This window comes from Oncorhynchus masou, chromosome 30 (genome assembly GCF_036934945.1).
Source record: "Oncorhynchus masou masou isolate Uvic2021 chromosome 30, UVic_Omas_1.1, whole genome shotgun sequence".
Lineage (NCBI taxonomy): Eukaryota > Metazoa > Chordata > Actinopteri > Salmoniformes > Salmonidae > Oncorhynchus > Oncorhynchus masou.
In genome coordinates, this window is record NC_088241.1 from 62,437,711 (window position 1) to 62,451,116 (window position 13,406).

Consider the following 13,406-nt stretch of genomic DNA (forward strand, 5'->3'; position numbering starts at 1 on the left):
TCTTCACCCGTCTAATCTACTGTGTTCTTCATCACTCTAATCTACTGTGTTCTTCATCACTCTAATCTACTGTGTTCTTCATCACTCTAATCTACTGTGTTCTTCACCCTCTAATCTAATGTGTTCTTCACCCCTCTAATCTAATGTGTTCTTCACCCCTCTAATCTACCTTGTTCCTCACCCCTCTAATCTACTGTGTTCTTCACCCTCTAATATACTGTGTTCTTCACCCCTCTAATCTACTGTGTTCTTCACCACTCTAATCTACTGTGTTCTTCACCCCTCTAATCTACTGTGTTCTTCATCACTCTAATCTACTGTGTTCTTCATCACTCTAATCTACTGTGTTCTTCATCACTCTAATCTACTGTGTTCTTCACCCCTCTAATCTAATGTGTTCTTCACCCCTCTAATCTAATGTGTTCTTCACCCCTCTAATCTACCTTGTTCCTCACCCCTCTAATCTACTGTGTTCTTCACTCCTCTAATATACTGTGTTCTTCACCCCTCTAATCTACTGTGTTCTTCACCACTCTAATCTACTGTGTTCTTCACCCCTCTAATCTACTGTGTTCTTCATCACTCTAATCTACTGTGTTCTTCACCCCTCTAATCTACTGTGTTCTTCATCACTCTAATCTACTGTGTTCTTCATCACTCTAATCTACTGTGTTCTTCACCCCTCTAATCTAATGTGTTCTTCACCCCTCTAATCTAATGTGTTCTTCACCCCTCTAATCTACCTTGTTCCTCACCCCTCTAATCTACTGTGTTCTTCACCCCTCTAATATACTGTGTTCTTCACCCCTCTAATCTACTGTGTTCTTCACCCCTCTAATCTACTGTGTTCATCACCCCTCTAATCTACTGTGTTCAATACAGTAACGCTGTGTCCTGGCATTCAACATGTCCTCATAGGAATACAACACAGAGAGAACAAACCTCCACCCAAACACCATTAGTTCTGTAACATTCCATCACCCAAATAGCCCCCACACATGAATAATAACCCCTTTCTATAACACCACCGACCGGTGTTGCCTGTGACGTGAAATCACATCGGTCATCCCTTCACGTCACAAGCCATCAACTCACAACGCACAGATACTTGTCCCTCCTAGGATCCTGTCTGTCAACAGCCCATTGAAAGAATCCGCCCCCCCCCAGGAACACTGAAAAACACTATAGATAAAAATAGGTGGCTGAAATATTTATGCCGCTTGATGTTTTGGGTTGCCGGCCTAAAATAACCCCAGTGACTCAGCTTTGAGGGCCTTTATGTTGCTGTGTGCAGCCAAAGTGACATGAGGACAACGTGGGGGCACATTGGTGGCACGTGGGCACCGTTATCCAGGATGCCACCTCTGTTTTGGGGCTGTCCTCCTCCCGCCGCCCTCCAAAAGGCAGAGTTATCAGACTGACTGCCTCAACTCAAAGCCACAATGCTGGATGAATGAAATCCCAGCACTGTTTGACTTATGTAAACCACAGAAATCACACCAATATTACATTGGTTCACAGGTGGTCGGGTGGGGGTGGAGGGTTGTGTATGGGAGTGGGGGGGGGGGGGGCAAGGATATGTTCCTTATTGGTTGGTCTATAAATATGATAATGATATGCCAATTCAGCATCAGTTGATAGAGCATTCCAAAATACCATGGAAATGATTGCATCATAATACCAATTGCCAGGGTTGGAGCTTCCAAGCCTGTTCTACTTATTCTAATTCTATGGACGACACACACAGACAACACACACAGACTGCTGTTGGGCTCATCCCGCCCCTCATCCCCAAAGAAGTAGCATGCTGGGTGAGGGACAGGAGACAGCGGCCCAGTCTCCTGTCTCCTACAGGGCCTAAATAGCACCGTCAGTGACACAGCTCCACCCCGGCACACTGACAAAGAGGACAAATTACAGAGGGGCAACAGAGACAGCTGTGTCTGTTCCAAAACGCACACGCACACAAGCAAATCAAGCTATTAATCTCAAAGAACAGAACGCAACTGTTAAAAGTCTGTTATTTCAGCCCCCCCCCACACAATTTGTGTTACCCTTGTAGATGAAAAATGGACCCTGTTGCAATGGCTGACTCAAAGTGCCAGAGAAACAAAGCATTTTTTTTCTCCTCAGGAAATTGATCGAAAACAACTTCATTGTCAGTTGACACATTCCACAATCTATCTCCACAGGTCAATTTTATATTTATTTAACTAGGCAAGTCAGTTAAGAAGAAATTCTTATTTTCAATGACAGCCTAGGAACAGTGGGTCAACTGCCTGTTCAGGGGCAGAATGACAGATTTGTACCTTGTCAGCTCGGGGATTTGAACTTGTAACCTTCTGGTTACTAGTCCAATGCTCTAACCACTAGGCTACCCTGCCGCCCCAGTAACAGCCTCACGTCTCATCACAATGAATCTCTGTCTGCAACGAGCCCATTGAGGATGCCACAGACAGGAAATGATGCAGGATTAGACGGTAAACTGAATCTCCTATCCAATTCTTCATTAAGCATAGCGGTTCCCACTGAGCCTCGTTTTAACGTGTCAACGACATCTATTTATATACCGGCAGCTCATCGTGTCGCCCACATAAACATAAATATATAAGCTACTCGACGGGCAGTTTATCCAAAGTGAATCAGAAGGTGTCGCGACTTTTAAAACTCTTCATTACCGAGGAACCCTGAGGCCAAAACATACAAATAAATGGGTGTAGTTTGGGAAGTAGGCACCTGATGGTGAGGTTGGCGTCTAATTGGCTGTATCTTGAGGGGCGTGTACTGTACACATGGCAAATGTCGCTACGCTTAGAATAAACCTGTGCTAAAGAACTGACTGCAATGCTTGTTTATCACTTGCTCCTGTGAGCGTCTAGTTCTTCATCTGATGTTAGTCGGCACCGACTGAAAGGAAGGGGGATACCTAGTCAGTTGTACAACAGAAAGGGGGATACCTAGTCAGTTGTACAACAGAAAGGGGGATACCTAGTCAGTTGTACAGCAGAAAGGGGGATACCTAGTCAGTTGTACAACAGAAAGAGGGATACCTAGTCAGTTGTACAACAGAAAGGGGGATACCTAGTCAGTTGTACAACAGAAAGGGGATACCTAGTCAGTTGTACAACAGAAAGGGGATACCTAGTCAGTTGTACAACAGAAAGAGGGATACCTAGTCAGTTGTACAACAGAAAGGGGGATACCTAGTCAGTTGTACAGCAGAAAGGGGGATACCTAGTCAGTTGTACAACAGAAAGGGGGATACCTAGTCAGTTGTACAACAGAAAGGGGATACCTAGTCAGTTGTACAACAGAAAGGGGATACCTAGTCAGTTGTACAACAGAAAGGGGGATACCTAGTCAGTTGTACAACAGAAAGGGGGATACCTAGTCAGTTGTACAACAGAAAGGGGATACCTAGTCAGTTGTACAGCAGAAAGGGGGATACCTAGTCAGTTGTACAACAGAAAGGGGATACCTAGTCAGTTGTACAACAGAAAGGGGGATACCTAGTCAGTTGTACAACAGAAAGGGATACCTAGTCAGTTGTACAACAGAAAGGGGGATACCTAGTCAGTTGTACAACAGAAAGGGGATACCTAGTCAGTTGTACAACAGAAGGGGGATACCTAGTCAGTTGTACAACAGAAAGGGGGATACCTAGTCAGTTTGGCTTTTTTTATTCTCTGGGTCTGAATATGGCAGCTTATGTACGGGACTTTGCGGGGCGGGGGGGGGGGGGTTCGGCTAACCTTCACTCAGCCCTCCCAGCCCTCAGAGAGAGCACACAGAACACCCCAGGAGACTCAAGGGATTCTAGCCTACATCTGGATTCTTTAATTTTTTACATGGTAAATTGATTGAGAACATTTACAGTAACAACCTGGGGATAGTTACAGGAGAGGATGCATGAGACAATTGTAAACTGGGGATGATTAGGTGACCATGATGGTATGAGGGCCAGATTGGGAATTTAGCCAGGACACCGGGGTTAACACCCCTACTCTTACAATGAGTACCATGGGATCTTTAGTGACCACAGAGAGTCAGGAGACCAGTTTAATGTCCCATCTGAAAGACAGCCACCTACACAGGGCAACATCTCCAATCACTGCCCTGGGGCATTTTTTTTTAGACCAGAGGAAATAGTGCCTCCTACTGGCCCTCCAACACCACTTCCAACAGCATCTGGTCCTAAAACAACATCTCTCTCAATACTATTCTATATTCCACTTTCATGTCCTAGTGTCCCCTGCCTGTCGCTGAATACAGTATATATCTACCCTGGCCTGGACATAGTCACAGCACCTGCAATCCCTGACAGACTCATCACATTGATTTATCCGTGGATTCAGCCTCAAGCCATCTGTTTTCAGCCCTGTCTTGAAGGGGTTTGTGTCACTGTGACGCGTTGCAACGCAAGACTTTCCTACAATCTATTTAAACAATGTTCCACAATCTATTTCCCACAATCTACGCCCATAAAGATCACGTAGATTTCCTGACTCACCTGTTGTGGTGGCCGTCGTGGAGGCAGAAGGGAATCGGCAGGACATGGAACGAAAGAAAGAGGTAATAACAATGTGTTATTAAAACATGTGACCTGATTTGAGTGTATATTCATTCAGACATGTTTTTGGTTAGTGAGCGGTACATGCATTGCAAGTGGTTTGGACATCAACAGAGAACTGTTTAGAGGCTCCTCTCTGAACGAAATGTTAGCTATAGAAGAGACAGCGTGGAGGGAAAAAATGTTTAATTCAAAACAGAGAGGATATGAAGACATGAAGAAGTCATGGACCTTCAACATACTAGACTAAGAGAGACACCGGGACACAGCAGAAAGGAAGACAGAGAGAGAGAGAGAGGTTTGGTGATGAAAGAAAATGCCGGTGAAACCGCAATGTGGTGAGTGTGTGTTGTAGTTAGTAGCACACCCTGGACCACACAGGGTTAATGAGAACACTCCAGCACTGCCCAGAAGCAGCAGTGCCTTGTGGGTAAGAGGAAACTCGCCCAAAAAGCCAAACCACGCCCCTCGGACAGAGTGTATCTCAGTTAGTCAGTCAGGCTGTCTAAACTGGGCTATTGGGTCGGTCCCAGCCCAGCCGTAGAGCCACATGCCCATACAAGGTATTGGTCGACTCCTCTAATCCTCCTGGTGAACATCACACGCCACTGCAACAAACCTTCAGACATTGGGGCCACCACCACGGTGAGGGGCTCTGTGGGGTTGGTGAAGCAGGGGAAGAAGGACTGGGCGGTGGGGTTCAGACTGGAACCTGGTGAGGTGGGGCTTTTGGTGGAAGAGGAGGAGGAGGAGGAGCGAGACTTCTTGGGTATCTTCTGTGATGGGGATTTGGCCTTTTTGCCCCCCCTGGGGTAGAATTCAGGCACGGTTTTGGGGGAGCGGAGCGGGACTGGGCTGGGTGTGTCGAAGGCCAGGCCCACAGGTAGGGAGTGCCCTGGAGTGATGTCACTGAACTCAAAGCAGTTGTTGTTGAAGTGGTAGTCGTTGATGAGCCAGGAGCTGTCGGAGGGGGAGAAAGGGGGTGCGGTCGCTGTGAGCTCACTAGGCTTCTCCAATGGTGATAGGCCACTATCTGGTTGGTGGGTGGGGCTAAAACTCACGGCATCTTCAATATGGACATCCTGCATTGAGGTGTCATGATCAAACATCACTTTGACCCCTGACTCATGAACTAGGGAATCTAGGGAAAAAGCTGGGGAGAAAGCCTCTTTGTCATTACCCAGGCTGGCAGTCTCTGTATCCATAAGCAGGTCTTGGTAGCTGGCGGTGAATGGGTCTCCAGGACACGTGGGGAAGGTGCCTCTGGGCGAGAAGTCTCCCTGACTGGTGGGGATAGAGACGGGGGTGGTAGGCAGGTGATCGCAGCTCATGGCAGGTGGAGGGGAGGTTGGGGCCATGAGAGGGAGCAGATCCTGGGTGAGAGATGAAGGGAAGAGGTCTTCACTGGCAGGGATCAGCCCCATGTCACCCATACTAGAGCAGGGGTTCTCCAGGCGCCGGCGGTGGACGATGGGGGGCGCTAGTTGGTCTAACACCCCCTCAGAGAGGTGAGCGGCAGAGGAGGGCACGAAGGGCTCGGCTGTAAACCCCCACTCTTCTGGAAGCTTCTTCCTGCTCTTGCCCCTCTTTCCCCTGCCTCCACTCCTCCCTGGCTCTTCCTGCTCCCAGCCCCCCACCATCCTGTCCCTGTCCTTGCAGGGGGTGACCCCGTGGTGGCCCTCTGACGTGATTGTGTTCTCAGCCTGAGTCTCCGGTTGTCCCCTGTCGTACACCTCGTCTCGGGGCCTCCTCTTCTTCTTCTTCTTCTGCTGTTGTTGTTGTTTGCAGTCATTTCCCTCGTTGCTCTCCATCTCCTCCCCCATGGCCAAGGCCTCTTGGTGGGGCCAGCCACAGTCAGGAACGTCCTCGGGGCTGGCCCCCAGGTGGCTTTCATGGTGACTGATCATTGTGGAGAAGCTTGGGGTGAACGGCAGGTCGGTGGGAATGCGAACCTTGTCTGTCCAGCCATCGTCCAGGGCACCTTGTTTGTGAAGAGGGAAGAGAGTTTAAAGCAGGCATATACAGTGTATACGTAGTCTGACGCCTGGACTTTATCCACATTTTGTTACGTTACAGCCTTATTCTAAAATGGATGAAATTGTGTTGTTTTTTTCTCATTAATCTACACACAATACCACAAAATAACAAAGCAAAAATAGGTTTTTAGAAATGCTTGCAAATTTATAACAATAAAAGTATATATATTACGTTTACATAAGTATTCAGACCCTTTACTCAGTACTTTGTTGAAGCACATTTGGCAGCGATTATAGCCTCGAGTCTTCTTAGGTATGACGCTATAAGCTTGACACACCTGTATTTGGGAGTTTCTCCCATTCTTCTCTGGAGATCTCCTCGAGCTCTGTCAGGTTGGATGGGGAGCATCGCTGCACAGCTATTTTCAGGTTCAAGTAAAGGCTCTGGCTGGGCCACTCAAGGACATTCAGAGACTTGTTCCGAAGCCACTCCAGCGTTGTCTTGGCTGTGTGCTTATGGTCGTTGTCCTGTTAGAAGGTGAACCTTCTCCCCAGTCTGAGGTCCTGAGCACTCTGGGGCAATTTTTCATCAAGGATCTCTCTGTACTTTGCTCCATTCATTTCCCCCTGACTAGTCTCCCAGTACCTGCCACTGAAAAACATCCCCACAGCATGATGCTGCCACCACCATGCTTCACCGTAGGGATGGTGACAGGTTTCCTCCAGACATGATGCTTGACATTCAGGGCAAAGAGTTCAATCTTGGTTTCATCGGACCAGAAAATCTTGTTTCTAACGGTCTGAGAGTCTTTAGGTGCCTTCAGGCAAACTCCTAGTGGACTGTCATGTGCATTTTACTGAAGAGTGGTTTCCATCTGGCCACTCTACCATAAAGGCCTGATTGGTGTAGGGCTGCAGAGATGGTTGTCCTTCTGGAAGGTTCTCCCATCTCCACAGAGGAACTCTAGAGCTCTGTCAGAGTGACCATCGGGTTCTTGGTCACTTCCCTGACCAAGGCCCTTCTTCCCCGATTGCTCAGTTTGGCAGGGCCGCCAGCTCTAGGAAGAGTCTCGGTGGTTCTAAACTTCTTCCATTTAAGAATGATGGAGGCCACTGTGTTCTTGGGGACCTTCAATGCTGGAGACATGTTTTGGTACCCTTCCCCAGATCTGTGCCTCGACACAATCCTCTCTCAGGACTCTACGGACAATTACTTCAACCTCACGGATTGGTGTTGGCTTTGACCTGCACGGTCAACTGTGGGACATTATATAGACAGGTGTGTGCCTTTCCAAATCATGTCCAATCAATTGAATTTACCACAGATGGACTCCAATCAAGTTGTAGTAACATCTCAAGGATGATCAATGGAAACAGGATGCACGTGAGCTCAATTTATAGTCTCATAGCAAAGGGTCTGAATACGTATGTAAATTAGGTATTTCTGTATACATTTTTGTATTAAAAAAGAACTGTTTTCGCCTTGTCATTATGGGGTACTGTGTGTAGATTGCTGAGGATTTTTTTTTTTGATATCCATTTTAGAATAAGGCTGTAACATAACAAAATGTGGAAAAAGGTCAAGGGGTCTGAATACTTTCCAAAAGGCGCTGTACTCACTCTTTCACTCCCTCTCGCATTTCTCATCCAGGCAAAAGCGTGCACTTCAAAGGGCTCAAAACCACATTCAACAGTCTAAGACATGAGAGTAGTAACAGTCTCAGTGTGCTGCTGTGGATGCTCATCATCCATTCAACGTAACTGAACTGGCTCTGTACGGGGTTCGCTGCAACTTGTAACTTGCCACTGAACACTGAAAATGCACCATGGGTTTAAATCGGCCATTCTAATTGGCCCGTTGCCTTTGTTCTCCTGTGTGAATGAATAGTCACAGGGAGGGATTTAAGGGTGATACTGTGACTCAGTGTTACCCTAGGGACATGCTGGAGTACTGAATGGGATTTTAGGAGGGGGAGAAAGATGTGTTTATTTCATAGCGTGTGGGTGATTGAATGCAAGAAATACAAACATAAACACAGGTATTGGTCAAGTACACAGAAACAGGCACAGTACAATACACAGTACAATACACAGTACAATACACAGTACAATACACAGTACAATACACAGTACAATACACAGTACCATGCACAAACATAAAAACAGCTTTGAAAAGCAGGAAACACAAAATATATTTGTACATTTCGAGAACAACATTGTGCAGTAAATCAGACGTAGAGTTTTATTTAAACAATAAGGCCAGAGGGGGTGTGGTATATGGTCAATATACCACGGTCAATGTGGAGTGCCTGGACACAGCCCTTAGCTGTGGTATATTGGCCATATACCACAAACCCCTGAGGAGCCTTATTGCTGTTATAAACTGGTTACCAATGTAATTAGAGCAGTAAAAATACATGTTTTGTCCTGCCCATGGTATACGGTCTGATATACCACGGCTGTCAGCCAATCAGCATTCAGGACCCGAACCACCCAGTTCATAACGTACAGTATAGCCATCCATTAAGGTCAATCATATCTTGATTGATACAGGATTGATTCTTTTTCCGGACTGTTTGGAATGATGAGGTAGCTAGTTAAATTCTAGAACCCAGTGCTGAACCCAGAACCAAGTAAAGCTGTGCTCGTTCTGAGGAGAGGAGGAATGGAGGGATGGAGGAATGGAGCGATGGAGGGGGATGGGATTTAGAGGAATGATTACCCAAGGCTGGATCAATGTGCCTCGGTTGTCTCTCTGATTGGTGGAACTCTAACGGAGCATCTCTTTGTGGTGCCCTATAACGTTTCTCTCTCTCTAGTCGTATTTTTACATGAATCAACCACACACACACACACACACACACGACAAGACTGACGTAATATGTTAGAGCAGAGAAGGGTGACAGTAAAGCAGCACTCAGAGCCGTTCCCTCGAAGCTCTGGATAGCTGTTAATGTGATGAACAGCAACAGGAAGGTGGCCGTCGTGGTTATCTCTATGTACAGAACCATGGTTTGATGTGGTACAGCATCCCTGGCTCCATGACAAATGCAGCGGAAGGATGTCATGTACTGGGAGTCACTGAGACACTTCTGTTCCACTGGGTTCCGAGCACTTCTCCTCGCAACCTCGCTCAGCGCACACATTAACGGTAACACTGGGAAACATAAGGCAGCTCACCATAACCATGACTAAGACGTGACACATTTGATGCGCAATGACTTCTGCAGCAGAGGACGTTTTGTTTGCTAATTGTTGTGGTTGTTATGCTTCCCATGAGTTAGAGTGTCTCTGATGAGGGAGGGGTGTGCTGCATTGTTGAGTCATAACAGCCAGGACACTTTTTCCCCCTCACTAGCAAGAAGGGGCTTTCAGGGATAAACATGAACGCAATATGCATTCAGATATTGTACTGATCAAATTAGTTTTGCCATATCGAGTTCCCGAATGAATTATTCTCTACGACACAGCCAAGCTCTGGAGTCTGGATTCATTCCAGAGGCAGGATGCCTGCAAAGTTTATCTTTCACCCTCAGGCTTTCAATCTGTTTGCATCCTGCAACTCTTTCACACAAACAGGCTAGTGGGACACGGTACAGACCACTTCCTGTGTAGTAACCTAACACTGGGACACGGTACAGACCACTTCCTGTGTAGTAACCTAACACTGTGGCACGGTACAGATCACTTCCTGTGTAGTAACCTAACACTGGGACACGGTACAGACCACTTCCTGTGTAGTAACCTAACACTGTGACACAGTACAGACCACTTCCTGTGTAGTAACCTAACACTGGGACACGGTACAGACCACTTCCTGTGTAGTAACCTAACACTGGGACACGGTACAGTCCACTTCCTGTGTAGTAACCTAACACTGTGACACGGTACAGACCACTTCCTGTGTAGTAACCTAACACTGTGACACGGTACAGTCCACTTCCTGTGTAGTAACCTAACACTGTGACACGGTACAGACCACTTCCTGTGTAGTAACCTAACACTGTGACACGGTACAGACCACTTCCTGTGTAGTAACCTAACACTGGGACACGGTACAGACCACTTCCTGTGTAGTAACCTAACACTGGGACACGGTACAGACCACTTCCGGTGTAGTAACCTAACACTGGGACACGGTACAGACCACTTCCAGTGTAGTAACCTAACACTGGGACACGGTACAGACCACTTCCTGTGTAGTAACCTAACACTGGGACACGGTACAGACCACTTCCTGTGTAGTAACCTAACACTGGGTCTTAGTTGTGCTATAGCCATGTGAACCCTGGGTTATTAGGAGAATGCTGAGTGACAATAACCACAATATTATGACATACAGTGTTCTATATCATCGGAAGGTCTATGGTGTAAGGTATTCCCAGCAGGGGTTTCCCCCGGTGAGTGGCGTGAGATAACCACAGCTCTAGCTATAGCGCCTCTCAGTGGACAAGAGAGGGTATTAGCAAAGAAGTTCAATTTACATTTTTTAATTTTTTAATTTTAATTTTACCTCTAGGCAAGTCAGTTAACAACAAATTCTTATTTTCAATGACGGCCTAGGAACAGTGGGTTAACTGCCTGTTCAGGGGCAGAACGACAGATTTGTACCTTGTCAGCTCGGGATTTGAACTTGCCACCTTCCGGTTACGAGTCCAACGCTCTAACCACTCGGCCACCCTGCCGTTGGTGCCCCGTGTGAGGACGCTCTAGTCTAGTCTACATGGGAGTGGAGTTGGGGTTGGACTGGGAGATGAACCCCACAGGAGGGGGTATTCCACATTTACATTTACATTTAAGTCATTTGGCAGACGCTCTTATCCAGAGCGACTTACAAATTGGTGAATTCACCTTATGACATCCAGTGGAAGAGCCACTTTACAATAGTGCATCTAAATCATTTAAGGGGGGGGGGGTGAGAAGGATTACTTTATCCTATCCTAGGTATTCCTTAAAGAGGTGGGGTTTCCTGATGCTCTAAGCCCATAAAGCCCTCAGCCAAAACCCAGACCTCATCAACCGAACTGGGCATGAGGTATGGAAGAGGGGTAGGGGCTGGATGCCGCTGGGAATACCGGCACCGGTATGATGAGACATTCGGATAGATAAGTTGGGTGAGGGGATGGACCGGGCTGACAGATGGCAACGGCTATTCTGGATTTGTGGCACAGCCTCTAGTTTGCATATTGACTTTTACAAATGCCATACATGCATGCCCAATAGGAAACAGACAGACAGACAGACAGACAGACAGAGAGAGAGAGAAAGAGAAAGAGAGAGAGAGACAGACAGACAGACAGACAGACAGACAGACAGGCTGACAGACAGACAGACAGACAGACAGACAGAGGCAGACAGACAGACAGACAGACAGACAGGCAGACAGACAGAGACAGACTGAGGCAGACAGACAGACAGACAGAGACAGACTGAGGCAGACAGGCAGGCAGACAGACAGACAGACAGAGGCAGACAGGCAGGCATACTGAAAGACATACACATAGGCCCTAAGAGCTGGCTTAAGATGTTGGTAGGTACTGAGAGGTACGTAACTTGGCACTGAGGTAGGTACTGTTATTGATATGTGTGTGTCTTAGTGTGTATTTCCCTCTACCTGTAGACATGTCTTTGGGCGTCTGGTGCTCAGCGATGCTGGGAGGCCTCTCTGCTGACAGTAGAGCCATCCCCATGTCCATATTCAGCCCCATGGCATGCTGGGAGAAACCTGCCACACAGAGATGCAATCAGCATCCGTACTCGCCAAGCGTCTCAGAGTAGTATGATCTAGGATCAGCCCCACCTCTGTCCATGTAATCCTATTCATTGTGATCTATAAAACAAATCTGATTCTATATCAGCACTTCTAGTCTGAGATGCTTTGTGAATACAGGCCCAAAGCCGCTTTGAACTGATCCCGATACAGAGTCAGACAAATGTCACACAGACCAGGACCAATCAGAGCTTAGATCAACCTCTGAGAGACCAATGAACAGGTTGAACATTAGTCAACGCACAGGCAGACAGAACGAGAAGTTATCAATCTGAAGAGCTCTTTGAGGAAAGTTCGAAAGATGATTAATGTAGAACGAGGCCTTTCAGATGCAAAAAACGAGGGACAGAGACGTGAAAATGTAGTTCTATTCATCAATACGTGCCCCTGAGTCAGGACTGCCTAGCAACACTTTCTGAGGCAAGTGCAGTCCGAAATGTCACAGACAGCGAGAAAGTGACACAGTAATGCAGCGTTTCCCAAACTCTGTCCTGGGGTCGCTAAGGGGGGGCACGTTATAGTTGTTGCTCTTAACACTACACAGCTGATTCAAATAATCAAAATTTGATGATTAGTTGGTTATTTGAATCAGCTGTGTAGTGCTAGGCCAAAAACCAAAACGTGCACCCCTTGGAGTCCCCAGGAGGTTGGGAAACGCAGCAGTAATGAGAATTCCGTGCGGGTCTTCCCTTTTGTGTGTTTACGTATCTGTGTGTGTCTTTGAGTGACTAGCCCTACAGCAGTGATTCAGTCGTACCCGAGATGACAAATGCCATTAGGCTGTGGTGGGGTTGTATCTGCCGCAGCTGGCATCGTAGACGCACAACTCAACTCAGCCCATAACTCTCAGATCAGCACAAATTAGGCCAGTCACAACTCCTAAGCCACCAATGTGGCAAAACAGAGCATGGTCAGCTCAAGGGGCACTAAGTAAATACTCTGTAGTATGGCAACCAGTTTATAATAGCAATAAGGCCCGAGGGGATGTGGTATATGGACAAAATACCACAGCTGTTCTTATGGACTACAAGACGTGGAGTGCCTGGATAATGACCTTAGCCGTGGTATATTGGCCATATACCACAACACT

General features: G+C 47.0%; 1 protein-coding gene across 1 annotated transcript in view; it reads right to left on the bottom strand.

Moving 5' to 3' along the window:
* The window catches only part of LOC135521685 (uncharacterized), a 196,216-nt gene that overhangs the window by 78,215 nt on the left and 104,595 nt on the right, over positions 1-13,406 (bottom strand). Inside the window, 2 exon segments of the mRNA XM_064947360.1 lie at positions 5,131-6,551; positions 12,161-12,271. Coding sequence (XP_064803432.1) covers positions 5,131-6,551; positions 12,161-12,271 — 1,532 coding nt within the window.